At 41.1% G+C, this 18,141-nt stretch overlaps 4 protein-coding genes and 1 long non-coding RNA gene across 22 annotated transcripts; 3 read left to right on the top strand and 2 right to left on the bottom strand.

Annotated features, from left to right (window-relative positions):
• Positions 1–185: 185 nt before the first annotated feature.
• LOC104812957 (quinone oxidoreductase PIG3) lies at positions 186–3,886 on the bottom strand. Its single transcript, XM_010540389.2, has 6 exons — positions 3,561–3,886; positions 2,654–2,833; positions 1,771–1,852; positions 1,583–1,690; positions 1,321–1,479; positions 186–547 (listed from the first exon to the last, which is right to left on the bottom strand). Exons 1-6 carry the CDS (start codon positions 3,810–3,812, stop codon positions 351–353), a joined length of 978 nt encoding a protein of 325 aa, XP_010538691.1. The 5' UTR covers positions 3,813–3,886; the 3' UTR covers positions 186–350.
• Positions 3,887–4,423: 537 nt separating this feature from the next.
• LOC104812956 (transmembrane protein 184C) lies at positions 4,424–7,351 on the top strand. Its single transcript, XM_010540388.2, has 5 exons — positions 4,424–4,670; positions 5,205–5,493; positions 5,584–5,706; positions 5,794–6,084; positions 6,915–7,351. The coding sequence occupies exons 2-5, from the start codon at positions 5,227–5,229 to the stop codon at positions 7,092–7,094; spliced, it is 861 nt and encodes a 286-aa protein (XP_010538690.1). The 5' UTR covers positions 4,424–4,670; positions 5,205–5,226; the 3' UTR covers positions 7,095–7,351.
• A 371-nt stretch (positions 7,352–7,722) lies between these two features.
• Positions 7,723–9,301, top strand: LOC104812955. The gene is made up of 2 exons (XR_771652.1): positions 7,723–8,339; positions 8,774–9,301. It is a non-coding gene; the product is annotated as an uncharacterized LOC104812955 (long non-coding RNA).
• Positions 9,302–10,686: 1,385 nt separating this feature from the next.
• On the top strand, positions 10,687–14,616 carry LOC104812953 (external alternative NAD(P)H-ubiquinone oxidoreductase B2, mitochondrial). The gene is made up of 10 exons (XM_010540387.2): positions 10,687–10,926; positions 11,701–11,977; positions 12,262–12,468; positions 12,637–12,887; positions 12,977–13,193; positions 13,280–13,384; positions 13,529–13,804; positions 13,901–14,022; positions 14,130–14,249; positions 14,328–14,616. Exons 1-10 carry the CDS (start codon positions 10,838–10,840, stop codon positions 14,413–14,415), a joined length of 1,752 nt encoding a protein of 583 aa, XP_010538689.1. The 5' UTR covers positions 10,687–10,837; the 3' UTR covers positions 14,416–14,616.
• LOC104812954 (vesicle-associated protein 4-2-like) lies at positions 14,594–16,713 on the bottom strand. Of its 18 annotated transcripts, none has more exons than XR_002024172.1 (6): positions 16,049–16,713; positions 15,892–15,944; positions 15,489–15,805; positions 15,264–15,386; positions 14,996–15,127; positions 14,594–14,964 (listed from the first exon to the last, which is right to left on the bottom strand). XR_002024172.1 is itself a non-coding variant. In XM_019202519.1 (5 exons), exons 1-4 carry the CDS (start codon positions 16,585–16,587, stop codon positions 15,268–15,270), a joined length of 456 nt encoding a protein of 151 aa, XP_019058064.1. In that variant the 5' UTR covers positions 16,588–16,705; the 3' UTR covers positions 14,594–14,964; positions 15,264–15,267. The 18 variants fall into 18 exon arrangements, 3 of the variants coding, with proteins under 3 accessions (XP_019058064.1, XP_019058065.1, XP_019058063.1); XR_002024173.1 differs by having other exon boundaries at positions 16,341–16,713; XR_002024175.1 differs by lacking the exon at positions 15,892–15,944 and having other exon boundaries at positions 15,489–15,570; positions 15,752–15,805; positions 16,341–16,713.
• Positions 16,714–18,141: the final 1,428 nt, after the last annotated feature.

Below are 18,141 nucleotides of genomic sequence, written 5' to 3'. Positions count from 1 at the left end.
GATTAAATTCTAAATCCAAGCATTTTGGAAACCGAATCACAATTCTGTAGAAATATCTTAAATTCGGATACCCGAACTCAAAACTTCAACCACAATATTTCAGTCGTTTAGCATTGTTTTTATCTATATATATATATATTTATGCAGATGCCGTAACGTTGGAATACGAAATTCGAATCCAAACCTGACCGTTGGATTGGACCCAACACTCAGCTTTTTTTTATTGATTTGACACCAACATCCCATGTAAAATGTAAGAACACAAGTCCATGTTTTTATTTTAGAAGAAAGAAAGAGAGAGATTTCAACCATGAAGAAATAATGTGTTATAAGTTCTCATGGCTGCGGAATCAGGGCAAGAGCAGAATCTTGCCAATGTGGTTGCTGGTTTCCATGAGCTTGTGAGCTTCTGCTGCCTCTGAGAGTGGGAAAGACGCGTGAATAATCGGCTTCACCTTCCCCGCTTCGATCGCCGGCCACACGTTCTTCTCCACTTCTGCCACGACCCTCGCTTTGTTCTCTCGGCTTCTCGGACGCAACGCAGCCCCTGCAGGGAAGTTCACATGTCCGAAAACTTTAGGGCTTCAAGAACACGCTCGATAACGATCTGTATGGTCCGTAAAATTTGATCCAAAATCGTGCATTTAGGTTTCAGAGTGCCGGATCGGCGGTCTTGGAGTGACTCGGGAAGAAGGGAAGGGATGTGGGTACCCGGGTCCAGGAGACCCCAGCCCACAGGTGCCCCGGGAACCTGAGCCTCGACGAGTGCAAGATCGGATCATTTGCCGGTGAGAAGTCAGGCTGTGGGTTCGAATATCGTTCTGTTGGCGGGTTACCCGTACCCACGGACAACCGAGTCGAGGGGGAGAGGGGAGATAGAGGGCAGGGCCGAGCCGGAGGAGAGGGGGAGAGGCGCAGCGACGAGATACGTCTCTCTCCACGTCTCCTCGGTCTCTTCCCTGATTCTCCCCTCATCTCATCTTCTCTCACCTCTTTTCTTTCTCGGCGACCTCGCCTCATCACACCGCTCCAACCTCTCTGCCGGATACCTGAGCCCTGGCCACGCTCTGCAAGTGTCCAAAGGTCGGGTACCCAATCCCCACAAGGCAGAATACGGATAGCTCGGCCGCAAAACTCAATGGGGCAAGACCGACTTCAGGTACACCCGAAAAACTCGGATACCGACCCACACCCACCCTTATCAGGAAGCAACTGATGAAGATTCCAAATCGGAACACTTAATAGTTGCTGTTTAGCAGATTTTACCAGAAGCCATTTCCTCTCAATAGACTGGACGAGAGATGGAAGAACACTTGTTACCTAAAACAGTGAGACGCTTCGGAAGAAGACTGCTGAGTTTAATTTCGGCTACAGCTCCGCCCATGAGACCGATGATACATAATCTCCCATCAAAGTTCAAGCTGTCGAGGTTTCTCTGCAAGTACGGCGCCCCGACGCAATCCAGAATTACATCCACTCCTATTCAGTTTCAGATTTCCACAGTTACGACCGATCATGAACATAGATCATTCTTCTTCCATAGATGTGGAAGGATCAACGGAAAAAGCAAAAAAAAAGACACCTTTTCCATCAGTTTCTGCTTTCACCCTTGCAACAAAGTCTTCGGTCTTGTAGTTGATACAGACCTCTGCTCCGAGATCCTTACAGACAGCCAGTTTTTCCTCGTTACCTGTTCGGAACAAACCCAACAACTCAGAAACATGGAGATGACAAGTAAGGTTACTGAAAAGCAAAATGGAGCTATAAGACCTGCCGTCGCGAATACTTTTGCTCCTCGATGTTTTGCCATCTGAATTGCAAATGTCCCGATCCCGCTCGAACCGCCATGAACCTGAAAACATTAGGAAGTCTCAGCTCAAGCTAGAAGAGCGAGCTAGCTGTACGAGAGCGATGTCTCCTCTCCTATACATGTTTAGGTTTTAGGAACAAAAAAATTAGGAAGTTTCAGCTAAGGATGGGTCCGAGGCAGGTATTACTTTATTCAACATAGTTCGTATCCCCATCTAGTGGGAGTGTTGGGGAAGGGAATATATTAGGCCACCTTGCCCCTACATTTTTAATGTAGAGAGATGGATTCGAACTCGCGACCTCAGACCCCACGGTAAAATTACCTTTTTGCCCCTAACAATACCGCCTTAATTCCAAGTTTATTTGTGGTCGTCCGAATGAATTTCAGTGTTGGATTAACTCCTCCAAAATTTATAAACATTTTCAAATGATTACTAATCACTCGTTTCCAAGTAATCATATGTCTACCCATATCTCTTTTCCTCTTTCCTTTTCCCCCTAAGTTTTAAATAAACTACATACAAATCAATATTAACTAAAAGCTCTAGAAATTTCGGGTCCAAATTCGGGTAATCGGAAAATCTCTAGCACACAGTACCCGATTCAGCCTCTAGTATATGATACATATTTCTAAAAACAAAAATCAAAACGTTTTATCTGAAGATCGGTTTTGAGTACCGACCTTTGGATACTCGACCAAAACGGATCAGAGATTGGATAATATCTCGTGAAACCCGAGACACCGTGTTCGGGTTCGGCCAAAGTAAACAACTTTTTCTCACATAATCAAGGAATTAGGCTCAGCAAATATGCAAACACTGATAGCTTAAACAAGATATCATACCAAGAAGGATTCACCGGCAGCTAGGCGGCCCATCATGAAAACGGTAGACCAAACAGTGCATGCCACCTCGGGGAAGGCCACGGCATCTTTGAGAGAAACCCCGACAGGGACGGGAAGGACTTGTCCTGCAGGAACAGCCACTTTCTCCGCATATCCTCCTCCGGTAAGAAGAGCACATACCTGAGACAGAACCCAAACGCCCCCACAGAAAGATGCAGCTTCATAAGAGTTCATCCATTAGTCTCGAGGCTCAACTAATGGTGATTCAACAGATTGTTGTGATACGAATAATCAGATATTCCTTCTGTTTAGCGAGGTGTCTATATGTGAACGTGTATATACGATACATATATATATATAAACGAAAGCGTAAGATAAAGAGCTCAAGAACGAACAATCACTCAGATGCAATCATCCTCTCGTCGGAATTCAACCGATTTTTCGATATGCACTACTCGGGCATGCGGGAGTGCTCCATGGATACAAACTGAATTGCTTAGTTTGAAACTATACGCCGGGAAAAGGCGGGTATCGAAATTCGATTCAAAGCTGCCTTAGATCCCCAAAAAAGAAGTGAACTTTCGAAATTCCGGCAGGAAGGCTATCAAATGCTAATTCTAAGAACTTACAAATCTTGGAAAGTTCAAATTTTTTTCGTGCCATCCAACCCTAATCACAGAAACAAACAATTCCATACTTGCTAGTACTTGATCCAAACAATTCCTTTCTGATGTAGTGCTTAGCCATTACACTTGCACAGTTACACAAAACCCATGTTATGTTCTTCAATCAGCTCATCATACACAGAATCCAGCCAAAACAGAAGCAGAATCCAAAACCCAGATACAGCATAAACCCTAACCACGATTTCCTCATTCCAGAAACAAAAGGGAGAAATCGATCGCACCTGATCTCCGACCTTCCAACGAGAGACGTTCCTCCCGACAGACTCGACGGTTCCAGAACACTCGAGACCAGGGTAAGGGCTGGTTCCAGGCGGCGGCGCGTAAGAGCCACTCCTCTGGAGGGTATCGGCTCGGTTCAAAGCAGTGGCCTGGACTCTGATCAGAACCTCATCGTCTCTGGGTTCTGGGTCTTCAACCTCTCGTAGCTGCAGAACCTCCGGACCGCCCGGCGACGAAATCACGATCGCCTTCATTTTCTTTTTCTCTGATTGCTATGGAGTCTGCCCTGTGATGGGCGAGCAGAGAAGTGTGAAAAGTAAAATCCTTTGAAGCCACACGTAGGTAGTCATTGTCCGAACAAAGTGGCCGTGTCTTGTTTTTCATCGTCCATGACTTTTCATCGCATCTATAATTTCGACAAGAATCTCCTTTGTCCAATGAATTCATCCCATAAACTCATAAAGCATCCATCTTTCACCGTAATCTCTTCAATTATTCACTTAATACATAAAATGCGCATCCATGGACATGCATATACATATAGTCAATACGGCATATGAGGAACTCTCCCTTCAATACGAAGGTTTACCTTGTCTAAGTGAAAAGGAATTTTGTGTACAAAAATGTAAGATCGCATCAGATAATTGAATGACCTTTATTAACAAAACCAAAAGAACCCAATTTTGATTCTAATTAGTCAATAATGTTTATATTTTATTGACAAAATAAAATGGTTTTTATATATTTAGTTTAGATTTGGGTCCATTTATTTATTTAAATCTTATTCCCATAGAACACGTTCAACACGTTCAGCGAGACACGGAAGACGGGCCTGAGTTTGGTTCTTTCCTAACCACCCGGGTCGTGGGAACGCATCAGATGTGTATGATTTGACCCTTTTCTTGTGCAATCACAGCGTCTCACGTGGGATAACGCCTCACCATTTCTATAATCCATAAATCTCCTTCGTGGGTCCCGACCCATCTCTCTCCCCAGTAGCCATTAATGGCGATCTTGTGCCTCCTTGAATCTCGCTAAGTAAACCTACCCCGTGTTGAGTTTCATCCGCTCTCTCTCTCTCTATTCCTCCACTTCGCAGTTCTCTCACTCAGGTCAGCTTCTCTTAGTATGTTTTCTTTCTCTTTGTTAAGATTTGCAGATATCTGTCGTGCTTTTGGTTGTTTACTCTGGTCTGCGAATGGAGAGACGACATTTTTCTCTTGTCTGATGCGGGATTCGATCTGTGTTCGGTTTTTTTTTTCCAACTGATTGATGATCTAATCGTGTTCCAGCAATCGATTCCTTTTTACGTCTTTGTATTTGCCAGAGATATAGATGCGGATTGATCCGTTGATCTCGAGATTCTCGTGTTCTTGATCGCACTGGCATAGACTGGGTATTTACTTGTTGGAAACTCTCAAAGAACGTAGTTCAGTGAAATCGTATAACACGATTGCATAATGTTTATGCTATGATTTGAGTATGAAATTGAAATCGAATCGAGGATAAACACATACATTGCTGAAGATCCTCGGCTGCATAAACGTTTATCTTGATGCTTTCTTCGTGGAGATACAAAGGTTGAGAATGCGTTTTGTGAGATGGTAAACATGAAAATGAAGCGTTTGTGAAAACTTTGGATGCAGGATTTGGTGGCATTGCGAGAGAATGATGGACCTAACGAACCTGAAACCTCCTCAGATAACGCTGATCGGGTCGGGAGTATGCGTCTTTCTGACCATTCATTTCACCATACAGCTCGTTTCTCAGCACCTGTTTCATTGGAAGAACCCAAAGGAGCAGAAAGCCATTCTCATCATCATCCTCATGGCTCCGATCTATGCCACCGTTTCCTTCGTGGGTTTGCTGGATGTCAAGGGAAGCGAAACCTTCTTCCTGTTTCTAGAGTCCATCAAGGAATGCTACGAGGCGCTCGTGAGTTCGTTGTGTTCTTGTGTTTTTTGTCCGTTTTCTGTCTCTACGAATGTAACCAGCCCGTGTTCTTGTCTCCTCGTTTTTTTGCAGGTGATTGCGAAATTCTTGGCTTTAATGTATAGTTACTTGAACATATCCATCAGCAAGAACGTTGTGCCGGATGGAATCAAAGGGAGAGAAATTCACCATTCTTTCCCAATGACTCTTTTCCAGGTTTGTATCTAATAAGTTTCGCGAGAGATTTATACGCTTCTTGATTGAATGAGTTTGTAATCATGTCATGTGTCCATTTGTCGGCAGCCCCATGTTGTCCGGTTGGATCACCGAACGCTGAAACTCCTCAAATACTGGACATGGCAGTTCGTGATCATCCGGCCCGTGTGCTCCATCTTGATGATAGCTTTCCAGATCCTCGGGATCTATCCTTCGTGGCTGAGCTGGACATTCACCATCGTCCTGAACATCTCGGTTTCTCTTGCGTTGTACTCCCTTGTGGTTTTCTACCATGTTTTCGCCAAAGAGCTTGCCCCTCACAATCCGCTCGCAAAGTTCCTCTGCATCAAAGGAATCGTCTTCTTCTGCTTCTGGCAGGTAAAAATGTCTCTCTCATTGCCAAGCAAATTCAACTAACAATGGAAGTAGTCTGAACCACATATATCATGGAGATTCTCAATCAAAACCCGTTTTCTTAGCTCGTGATCATAATGAAGTTCGGTGTTCTTATGGTTAGTATTAGTAAGGATGTCAAAACGAGTCCAACTGCGAGCTGACTCGTTAACACCTTGTTTTTAAACGAGGTGAATCGGTATTTTCAAGGCCCGTTTGAAAACGAGTCTGATGAACCAGCTCGCCATAGCCGAGAGCTATATTGAGTCAGCTCGATGAGCCACAAGTTGATCCGCGAGCTGAAATATATATTTTTTTAAATTATATATTTTTTTATATTCATGTCTGTAGATATTGTGTACAATATTAATTATATTATAATTGCTTTATCGTAAATCCTAATTTCATCCAAAACAAAGAGCGATCAAACTCTAAATTGAATTTAATGTTTAAATTCTATATTAAAATGTTGATATATTTTCATAATATAAATAGAAAATATAGTATTTGTCTTTTACTCGCAAACCGACTCTTTTAGCTCGTGAACCAAGTGATCCGAGCCGAGTCGAGGTTTTTCTACCTGAGTCTGGCGACATGAGCTCGAAACAAGCTAGTTCGTTTCGATTTGAGCCGAGACGAGCCGAACCGGCTCATTTGACACCCCATTGGTTATATATAGAACCGGGTTTATATCCGAAAATAACGGATCAACATCTTAGATCTTTGATAATGGGAAATGAATGAATGATGATGATGATGATAATGGGAAATGAATGAATGAATGAATGATGATGATGATGATGATGGTGGTGCAGGGAGTGGCGCTTGACATTTTGGTGGCGATGGGAATAATCAAATCGAAGCACGTGTGGTTGGAGGTGGAGCAGATCCAGGAAGCCATTCAGAACGTGCTGGTGTGCGTCGAGATGGTCGCATTCGCTCTCGTTCAGAAGCATGCGTACCACGTCGGTCCCTACAAGAAGAAGATGGACTGAAGCGGCTTCATCTCGTATCTATGTTTTTCTATGCGATCCGATCGTGGCTTTTGGTCGGAACCCATTATTGTCTGTAATCCGACTGAAATGGACTTTGACCGAGTCAACGCCCTGATCCACTTCGGGATAATGGCTTCATTCCATGGCTTTGTTACTTGCATGTGGTTGGTGTTTATTACATTACATCAACCCTTATATTGTAATGGCACTTCCTTGCTCAATTACATGTTCTTGGCTAAAGAGTTGGACCTAATTAATAGTTTCATGCAACAATACGTGTGTGTGTGTGTATATATATATATATCCATATGGTATCTATATAAATTTGGATTTGAGGTTTTTTGTTTTTTAAATTTTGGGTCTTTAAACTTATTTTTTGTTTGTTTTGTTTTGCCTTCAAAACCATTTTCATTTTATGCAGTTATATTAGAGTCTGATTTTTTTATTCAATAAACACTACACATAATCGATTCTTAAATTATATTTCTTTTGGATTTGACTACGTGCTATATTGGTTTTGGTTTGAGTTGGAACCCTTAATAGATTGAAAAGGTTGCAAAATCTCTTAGTAAATTTGATTTTTGTTTTATGGTTTGCAAATAAATCATAGATGTTAGAGTCAATGATTTTTTTAAAATGAATATGAAATTTGATTTAAATTGCAGAAAAAATGATTTGACATTTTCACCTTTCTTTTTAACATTTTAATTTGTAACGTAGATAGATTTGGTAAGGTGTGCAAAGACCCAGGGCGCTTCTTCTGATCATCGCCACTGCAACACGCAGCATCGCCATTCCTCTTCCGTGGGACCCCCTATCCTTCTGAGCAGAGGCATTAATGGCGGCCCTCTCTATGCCTCCATGACCCATGCTCTCCTCTTTCTCCTCCCGCTTCAACTTCTCATGTCAGCTTTTCCCATTTCCCCCCTCAAATTCTTCTCCTTTGTTATGATTCGCAGAGATCGTATTGGTTTTCGTTTTCCGTTTAGGGTTTTGTGTATCGAGACGGCTAATCAATGTCCCTAACCGATTCGTTGAATTTCGGGTTTGATCGATTTCTGTGCACGCATCTTCATTCATCGCTCCTCGTGTTCCTGATCGGTTTGCAATTTCACTTTAACGCCTGAAGCTTTCGTCAGCGAATGATAAAGAACAGTTTCCCCGCACGCAAAGTCATCTCTCTCTCTCTCTCTACATCCCCTGAGAGAAGAATTTCACGTCAACAAAGCCGCGTCTTTGCTTCTTGTGAGTAAACCCTTCTTCTTCTCGCTCTCTCCTTCCTTTCCCTGGTTCGTGGGTTACGATCTCCAGACGAAGAAATTTTTTCAGCTTTTGCTTGTTTTTTGTTACTATCTGAATTAGGGTAATGGTTAGTTTCGTTTGCTTCGAGCTCGTTTGAATGATCTCTTCTTCGTCTTCTGATGTTCATAGGAGTTATCATGCATGGTTTTGGTTGCTCGATTGCAGAAATCTAAACCCATTTCACTACACTACATTATGAGAGCTGGGTGGATTCAGATTCACTTGAAAAACCTGTAAAATCACTGTCAAGATTTTATGTTTCTCGATTGCAAGTGTGATTCTGTTTGGCATTGGTTTGATCTTGCTCTGAACATGTTTGGCTCTTTTGTTGTAGCTTACTCTCTGGTTTTTAACTCTGTAATGTGTGTGTTATGCAGCCGAGAAAGAGCGGCTTCTGTCTCTTTTGCGCGTGTCCCGTTCTCTTCTCCATTCCTTCCTCGTCTGAGATGGCTCTCGAGTATTGTAACCAGTCCAACTATGGAGATCAAATTATGGAAAGATAAGCGCACGCGAGAGAGAGAGAGAGAGAATGGTACGAGGATTTTGCAGAGGAGCACCACGACGTTCAAAGACACGGGTCCCGAACATCGAAAGGTTTTCAGACACGAACGAGATCGGTTTGCCCGGTTGTTCCAGCCGCCATGGAAGGCCGAGCTCTGCTTCTTCCATTGGTGGGGAGTGTGGTCAGAGTATCTTCATCATGGCGATGAACTCGCTGAAAGTCGGACATGGCGGCTGGCCGATCAGGCGCGCCCGCGTTTTCTGTCCTCTTTCCCGATCTCTCTGGACAATCTTAGTGTCTTACCAGCAGAGCAGGGGAACTCCACCTCGATCTCTCGAATCGTTTGACGGCGGCTTTGCCTAATGCTTGTACCTGATTGACGTTGATGATGTCTGTTTATTTATGATGATGTTTTTTTTGTATAATCTTGGTTTTACGAAGGTTTCGGATTCGGGTTCGAACCGGTCGATTTTTTCGGATTTATGTAATTAAATCCGAAGTTCGGCCCTATATATTCCGGACTTGAGTCGGATCGGGTCGGACCGTTTCATTTTTGTTGTAAATGTTATTTTTTTCTTTTTCTTTTTTTAAATTTCGAGCTTTCGGGTCGATCCGGCTCGAGTCCGAAACTCGATTTGAGTACGATCCGAAAACCTAATTTTTTTGGACTTAAAAATTAGACCCGAAACCGCTAATTTTCCGAAATCGGATTTCGGGAATAAATTGACACGCCACTCATACTTTATAAAAAAAATTGGCCCAAAACAGAGAAGTCATATCTCTCACGTCCATATATATATATATATATATATATATATATAAACTAAATTTAAATTTTATAAAATTATATATTTAAATTTATTAAATATGATAAAACAATGATATAAATAGTCAGACAATAAATGGACAAAAAAATAAACAAAACTGTTAGTTAGATCTTAATAGTTAATTGTTCTAATAAAACCGTTAAATATTGTGATTAATACTAATTCGTTCACTCTCTCTTGATTTTCGAAAACGATAGAGATTCTTCTATTAATAAAACTGAATATACAATTAATGTTTGAATGCCTGCAATATATAGATATAAAAAAGAGTGTAATTTTCTAAAAAAAAGAGTGTTTAAAAAGATTGTTTTGATTTGATTTTTATTTACATATAAAGTTAAATTAAATCTTAACATTAACAAAATGGTCATAATATTAAATGCTAACTATCAATCAACACTAAAAATGTAAAGTAAAAGATACAATTATAGAAAATAAAATAAAAGTTATAAGTACAGAAAATAACGTAAAATAATAGATACAGATTCATAGAATCAAAAGATAGTAGAAAATCAAGTCCAGTTATGGTAAAACCCTATTTGAAAAGAATAAAATTAAAATAATAATATTTAATTCTTCAAAAAAAATTGTGGAGGCCTTGGTTGCACCCTTCGCAAAGACGGCTGGCTCTGCCTGCATCGTATCGTATGATAATACCATGGAATTGGAAGCATTGCCTTGCCCGCCAAGCCAATTAGGTTGCAGAAAAACGACACGCAGTTCACGCTCTCCTCCACCCTCTTTTTCGGGCGTTCTCATTTAATGATATGTAATAATATGATAAATAATTGAACAAAAATGTTGTGAAAAAAGGAAAAAGCATGTGGAAGCAGGCCTTGCCTTGGCCGCCAAGCCGCAGAAAACGACACGCAGTTCACGTTCTGCTCTCCAACATCTTCTCCTTTTGACTTGGTATATTCCCTCCTGACGCGTGTTCAACCAAAACGCTCGCCCTACGCAAACTTTTCCACCGTCACCTCTCTCTCTCTCTCTCTCTAGATCTCTCTCTCTCCTCTTTTTTCCTTCCATTTTCATTCTCCAGGATTCTCGGCGTTAGTGAAGGTTCTTCTTCATAAGCAGATCTTGGAGGAGCTTCAATCAAACAGGTGAAGATGAGGAGTTTCAGCTTCTACGAGAGATTCTCCAGAGCTTTCCATGATCATCCTTCTCTCTCCAGGATTCTCGTCATCTCCACGATCAGGCAAGCTTCGCATTCTTCCTCGATTCGTCTCTTTTTTCCTTTGATTCCAGTGTCGTCCTCCGTTTTCTTTTGTTTTGATTTTCTTTTTACGTATTTTCGTCTCGTTCGTGATTTTCAATAGCTTCCTGTTCGATTCAACATGTGTATGTATCTGCATCAGATTCTAAGCTCGGTTCTCTCTGTTTTCCATGATTTTCGTGAAATGGTTTAAGATTTCCTTTGAAGACGCTTCGTAACACATATTCTCTCATTCTTCAAAAAGTACAAAAAAACATTTTCGCCGTTTTGCTTATTATTGACGCTACATTTGCTTGGCGTTCCTATCTATGTTCTGTACCTTTTTTTTTTAATCTGTAGACTTACTTTACTTTGCTTAGGAAGAAACTTATCAACCCGTTTTCATTTTCAGTGAGTAACGTCTATGCGATGATCCTGCACATTTACATATCTCCTTTTGAGCTATCATGTTTCGTGTATGATTGGGATTTTGTGATGGTTGCTTGTCCGGATCTGACTCACATTGATTCTGATACGAAATTTAATCTTATTTACCTGATGAGGTCCAAAGCTATTTTTCGTCGAAAAGTTATTCAACCGATTTCTCCTGATCTCTGTTTTTTTTTCCACTGCTACATGTTTCGATTTCTTTACAATCTACATTGTGGAGATAAATCCTTCTATCAGACAAATAGATGACTGGCTTTAAATCTGAAGCATCAGTTTCAAGCGGATGTTTACTTGTCTGTTATATGATTTTCATGTCATTTCTTACAGTGGTGGAGGACTTATTGCCTATTCTGAAGCGAATGCCTCCTATGGCACGAATGGTGTTGCTCCGGTTGAAACTGGAACAAGGAAGAAAAAAGTACTGCTTCTCGGAACTGGATGGGCTGGAACCAGTTTCTTGAAGAATCTGAATAATGCCTCATATGAGGTTCAGGTTATATCGCCTCGGAACTACTTTGCATTCACTCCCCTGCTACCAAGTGTTACCTGTGGAACTGTTGAAGCTCGCAGTATTGTCGAACCCATCCGCAACATCGGTAGAAAGGTAATTGTGCTCTTGTGACACTCATATAATGACTTAGTCCAATTAGCTGTGTTCTTTTTCCTTTCAGCGTAGGACAGTGCTCTGTTCTATTTCTGTGAAACATAGATCATCGACTGGATATGTCGGTTAATTCCGGTCTTTTACTACAGCATGATTTCTTTCTCAGAAATTTTCTGTGGGCAATGTTTGTTTTGTACCATTGATATGCTTCACTCACCTACTTGCAGCATTGTTTTGATTGACGAAGTACTAATATGCACACTGTTTCCTTTCCTGGCGAGCAGAAAAGCATTGATATGTCTTACTTGGAGGCAGAATGTTTCAAAATCGATCCACAGAGCAAGAAAGTTTACTGTCGATCTAAGCAAGGCCTTGATTCAAACGGAAAGAAGGAATTTTCAGTTGACTATGACTACCTTGTAATTGCAACTGGAGCTCAGTCTAACACATTCAACATTCCAGGGGTGGAAGAGAACTGTCATTTCCTGAAAGTAAGTTTCTCTTCAATCTTAGTTCATTGTCTTGCTCCACCTGATATATGACATTTGACGCAATGCTGGTTCGTATGTGGATGTAGTAGATAAACTGCTGAATCATATTAACGACGTGTAAAATTTCCATCTTGATGGGCCTCTAAGAAAATGGACTGGTATTTTCAGGAAGTTGAAGATGCCCAGGGAATCCGTAGAAATGTCATCGATTCCTTTGAGAAGGCGAATATACCCGAACTAAGTGACGAAGAGAGAAAGAGAATCCTACATTTTGTGGTTGTTGGTGGTGGACCAACAGGTGTTGAATTTGCCGCGGAGCTTCATGATTTTGTCAATGAGGATCTTGTCAAGCTATATCCTAGAGTCAAGGGTTTGGCACGAATCACACTTCTGGAGGCAGCAGACCACATCCTGACCATGTGAGATTGTTAAACCTCTAGACTGTTTTATTTAATTTGTAAGATTCTTTTTGCATGAAAGCGCTTGTAACATTGGTTTTCTTTCACAGGTTTGACAAAAGAATCACAGAGTTTGCTGAAGAAAAGTTTAAAAGGGATGGTATTGACGTGAAACTGGGTTCCATGGTGACCAAAGTGAACGATAAGGAAATCTCGGCCAAAACCAAAGGCGGAGAGGTTTCTTCTATTCCTTACGGAATGATTGTCTGGTCAACTGGTATCGGAACCCGTCCTGTGATAAGAGAATTTATGAAACAGATTGGACAGGTGAGAGCATCGTTTGGCAATTTGCACGTCGGCCCTTAGTTTTTACTTGCAAAATGTGTTTTAGCAATTTGTTTTTGTAATTGCAGGGCAACAGACGTGCTTTGGCAACTGATGAATGGCTTCGGGTGGAAGGATGTGACAATATATACGCCCTTGGTGATTGTGCGACAATTAACCAGCGCAAAGTCATGGTAACTAAACATTGTCCCTTCTGTGTAGAAAATCTCCATTTGCATTCGGTAGAATAACATCATAAAAAAAAAATCAAATTTTGATGTAGCAGCGGTTCAACTGTTGAAGAGTATCACGTTTTCCTTTTGCGGTTTTTTTTTCAGGAAGACGTTTCCGCCATTTTCAAGAAAGCGGACAAGGACAATTCCGGGACGCTAACCGTAAAAGAATTCCAAGGAGTGATAGATGACATATGTGTCAGATACCCGCAGGTGGAGCTCTACCTGAAGAGCAAGCGCATGCGAGACATAGCCGATCTTCTGAAACAAGCCCAAGCTGACGATGGTTCCAAGAAGCCCATCGAATTGAACATTGAGGAATTCAAGTCGGCTCTCTCGCAGGTCGACTCGGAAGTGAAGTTTCTTCCTGCCACAGCACAGGTGAGAGAGTCACTTCATTTTAAAAACACTCCATCTTCGGAGAAACAGTTTTACCCACATGCAAATATGTGTGTTTTGGTGTAACAATAATGACAGGTAGCTGCTCAGCAAGGTTCGTACCTAGCAACATGCTTCAACCGAATGGACGAATGCGAGAACAATCCTCAAGGTCCCATAAGGATCAGGGGAGAAGGGCGTCATCGTTTCCGTCCCTTCAGGTGCAACTCATACTTTAACATGCTCTCGGTCTCTGACTCTATATCTAGTCCCCCCCAGTTATACAAAATATATCTCGATAGTTATCGATGTGGATTTATAATTACAGGTATCGACATCTCGGGCAATTTGCGCCACTAGGAGGGGAGCAGACGGCGGCACAGCTTCCGGGAGATTGGGTTTCGATAGGACAGACCAGCCAGTGGCTGTGGTACTCTGTCTACGCCAGGTAACGTCTTTTGGTCAAATACTTTTACCTTTATACATCAAACGTGTTGATGATGATAATAATGGTGGTATTACACAGTAAGCAAGTGAGTTGGCGGACGAGAGTGCTGGTGGTGTCGGACTGGATGAGGCGATTCATCTTCGGTAGGGATTCGAGTCGCATCTAGAGAAATCCTTCCTAGCCAAGTCCCATGTTTCTGCAAACACCTTCACCGTCTCAGTTTTGTTTTGCTTTTGCTTCACGGGGTTTTACGATACTCAGTTTTCCCAAATTCCTACGGAGAAGTTTTGTTTTCCGGTCCTACGTTCAGTAATAACAAAAAAAATGCATGACAAACGACAATGAAAGAAATGTTCCCTTTTTTTAAGATTATTATTTATTCCTACTGAGAGGCTTGTATACTATTGATCGTATTCGTATCAATTACAGAACCCGTATTTTATATGATTGAAAAAACATATACATCTTTACGCTGTCTTTATCAACTGCAAGCCCTCCTACTATCATCTTTGGACCAGAAGCATCTTCCGGCCGTCTCTTGCGTGCCTCAACTTCAGCATCTGCGTCAATTCGATTTCGTTCTATCTATAAATATATACTATACCTATGAAACATTATGTCCAATATCCCATCCCACGTATGACGTATGCCTTCTCTTTACGTTGCTACAAGAAACGTCCACCCATTGAAAGATGGCAAACAAAAAGAGGTAATACTGCATTGAGAACGAAATTATTGTAACTCACTCGATTGCAACACCATGAAATGTGGCGATCTAGGCTATGAGCTGCTCGATGAATTTCCCTTTAATCTCAAATTAAGGAACATTTGCATACACTATATATACCCTTCAGAGTCTGACCTTCTTCCTCCAGTTTCTTAGCAAGCAGATATATGTCACCACATCACAGAATTAATAGCATGGAGGAGCGGATTAGGGCCAGCTATGCTAGCCATGAAGTTCATGCCGGATCTCCTGACCAAGAAATAAAAAACAAAAAGGGATCGCCGTACCAGCTCAGGCACATGGTCCATGGGGCCTTTCACCTTCAGGCTCATGATTTTGAACTTCATTCACCCTGCCCCTTTGATCCATATCCTTTTCACTGCTCTCAGGAGGCTCGGCAAATTTGAAGACTACAAAGTTTCAGTAAGAAACATAAACAAAATCCTCATGTGCAAAATAGCCTGATCACGAAGAATACGTAATGCAGATGGGAAAAACATAAAAGCAGATACCAGTTGCAATAATCGTCTCCCCAGGAGCAAGAATAGCACCAGGTGGCCGCATGAAGCAACTCTTTGGTGCGGTTGTTTGAAACTGAAGAAACCAAATGAAGACCATTTCCAGATCAGAATACTAAAGAAATTTGTGCAAAACTTGCACACCCGTTTAGTCCAAGGAAGGAATTCACATAAACTTCACAATTGGAATTGAGGGTAAAGTCATTTAGATTCAGAATGAACCTTAAAAGCCACATGAGATTTGCTTGTATTCTTACCGGCTCATCTTCAGACAAAGTGTAGAAATGGTTCAGTGCTCTTTAAAATTCTAACTGGACAGAAATGATTCAGTACTCATTTTCAGAAACCTGAAACGAACAATATTAAAGGAATTTGAACACCCAAGAAAGACACCTACTTATGACCAGATAATCCTCAGTTGCAAGCAATGATCAATCTTCCAAGTTCCAGCTAAAGGCAGAGGCAGATTCCAAATAAGGAAAACATCACTCATAATCCCCAGATGAAGAACAAGATCATTCTCAAAATATGAATCAACTAGGGAAAAATCTTACATCTTGCCCAAATATTTGAGAAGAATCTACCAAATTCTTTCACCTCAGAGAGCTTGAATCCAAAATCAGAAGGGTTTTAGTGGTGTTCGTAACATGTCCATTTCTACTTGTAAAATTAGTAGTTCCAGAAATAATGGATCAAAATGTTGTCTTAACAAAGAACCCGCATCAGCTCAATAACGCAGAACTTCCAATTCCAACAAAATTGATGGCCTAAGAACAAAGTCAGATCAGAGAAAACAAAGTCAAAGAGCAAAAGCGATGCGATCAGGTGAGATTTCAAGAAACTCACAAGGGAAATAGAGCTTAGTCGCCGGATCAAGCTTCAACCGGCGCTTCGTGGGGAGAAACGACTTTGCGACACTGAAGGAGTGGCATGCCGATTCTGACTCGACACTAGAAGATGCAGAAGCAGAAGCTCCAGACGGAGAAGGAAGGGTGAAGGCGGAGCTGCTGGTGCCGCCGGAATGACGGAACGGCATCTTGAAGAAACCCCAACATCCGCCGTCGGATGCCGGCTTCTCCTCCGTCACGGCCATTTCACTCCGAGAGGGAGAGAGAAGTGGATTTGATTGGTTGGGTTAACGCCCGGTTTGACTATGGTTAACGTTCATATATATATACACACATGTATATGTATATATATGCAACGGAAGTGATTGTCATCGCAGTGGAGTTGAGTGGATATGTAAATTAAGCCTTGTTGGAAGTTATGTTGGACTTTATTATATTCAGTAAAATATTATTTACCCATTTTCCGCTGTAAATATTATGCTACATGCAATTGTAACAAAAAAAAAGAAGCTTATTTCAGATTCGAAAATGGTGAAACCTAAAAAAGAAAGCATTTCTATTATACATATATTCTTCAGAACGAAATCAACACGTAGGAGTTCACGAAGAAGAAGAAAATATTCACACGCGCACAAATTTTTTTTTTTAAAAAAAAAACAGCAACTGTGATACGTTTTTTTTTCTCTATTAACAGGATCCCCAACAGCTCAGGAACATAACTGTCCGGAGAGACTCCTCCGCTTGTCTCAGCCTCTCGCTCGCCGCCGCACCGAATCCGCTCGTCTCTAGACCCCCGGAAATCCTCCGAACCGACGAAGAACCGACTGAACACGGCGGAGACGATGATCTCAGCGTCGCGTCACCTCCGCCGCTCTTGATCGTCTGCTCCTTCGCTGTCTTTCCGATTCCGACCAACTGGTTTATCGATCTGTTCATCTGCACGGTTGTTGAGTTTCTTCCTTCTATCCATTCATCGATTCCGGAGCGAGTTTTTGCTCTTATAAAGGGAGAGCAGCGGAAGAAGTGAGCCACAGGGTTTGGGAGAAACAACCGGCTCAGACGGTCAAACCTGGGGCTGGTGGGCCCCTGTCGATCCGGTCATGGACGAAGGTTCGGGACGCGTTGGTGGATATAGACGGTTTTTTTTCCATCGTGTCGATGTTGTTCTGTTAAATGATCCATCCAATAAATAAATAAACATAAAATTGAAAATAATGCAAAATGAAGCATTTTTAATTGGTGGATAGTTGGATCGTTTTGCTATTATCCACTAAAAAGAGATTTTTTATTTTTCAGATTTTTTTTTTTAATATTAAAGATTAATGTTTGTAATCATTTTACTAACGTACTGCCGAGTAAATTTAAATATACATTGAAAGTTTTTTACTAATAAAGAAATGGAAAAAAATATGTACATCTTTAATTTTTAGTATAATTCTTAATAATAAAAATATAGATAAAATAAAATACGTAGATTCTGTAAAAAGATAAATTCTTCATAATTTAATCAATCATCTATCTATGCACAAAAATCCCTAAGCTCCTCCTCTGTGTAATGTTGGTTCGTAATCATATGCATGCAAATATAACGTACGTGTTGCTCGATACTTGCTTGATTAATATTTATAGCCTAATGTTGTTATTTATTATATGGTTTTTATTTTTTATTATTCTTTTAAGATGTGATTACGTTCGGGCGCCCGTCCATGTGTCCAAGCGATATATATAATCAATTAAGAAAATTAATTTGATCAACTATATATTATCAACCATATATATATATATATATATACACACAC

The sequence above is a fragment of the Tarenaya hassleriana genome, unplaced genomic scaffold (assembly GCF_000463585.1).
Source record: "Tarenaya hassleriana unplaced genomic scaffold, ASM46358v1 Cleome2, whole genome shotgun sequence".
NCBI classification, from domain to species: Eukaryota; Viridiplantae; Streptophyta; class Magnoliopsida; order Brassicales; family Cleomaceae; genus Tarenaya; species Tarenaya hassleriana.
This window is presented reverse-complemented; position numbering and strand designations above follow the sequence as displayed.

Coding starts and splice junctions, on each gene's coding strand:
- LOC104812957 (XM_010540389.2), bottom strand. CDS start 3,812: ATGAAGGCGATCGTGATTTCGTCGCCGGGCGGTCCGGAGGTTCTGCAG. Junction 1,480..1,582: donor AGCAGAAACTGATGGAAAAG/GTGTCTTTTTTT, acceptor GAAACTGAATAG/GAGTGGATGTAATTCTGGAT. Junction 548..1,320: donor GAAGCGTCTCACTGTTTTAG/GTAACAAGTGTT, acceptor ACTTCCCTGCAG/GGGCTGCGTTGCGTCCGAGA.
- LOC104812956 (XM_010540388.2), top strand. CDS start 5,227: ATGATGGACCTAACGAACCTGAAACCTCCTCAGATAACGCTGATCGGG. Junction 5,494..5,583: donor AGGAATGCTACGAGGCGCTC/GTGAGTTCGTTG, acceptor GTTTTTTTGCAG/GTGATTGCGAAATTCTTGGC. Junction 6,085..6,914: donor TCTTCTTCTGCTTCTGGCAG/GTAAAAATGTCT, acceptor ATGGTGGTGCAG/GGAGTGGCGCTTGACATTTT.
- LOC104812953 (XM_010540387.2), top strand. CDS start 10,838: ATGAGGAGTTTCAGCTTCTACGAGAGATTCTCCAGAGCTTTCCATGAT. Junction 13,194..13,279: donor TTATGAAACAGATTGGACAG/GTGAGAGCATCG, acceptor TTGTAATTGCAG/GGCAACAGACGTGCTTTGGC. Junction 14,250..14,327: donor TGGTACTCTGTCTACGCCAG/GTAACGTCTTTT, acceptor GGTATTACACAG/TAAGCAAGTGAGTTGGCGGA.
- LOC104812954 (XM_019202518.1), bottom strand. CDS start 16,587: ATGGCCGTGACGGAGGAGAAGCCGGCATCCGACGGCGGATGTTGGGGT. Junction 15,760..16,340: donor GACTAAGCTCTATTTCCCTT/GTGAGTTTCTTG, acceptor CTTTGTCTGAAG/ATGAGCCGGTAAGAATACAA. Junction 15,571..15,716: donor AATCTCATGTGGCTTTTAAG/GTTCATTCTGAA, acceptor TGGTTTCTTCAG/TTTCAAACAACCGCACCAAA.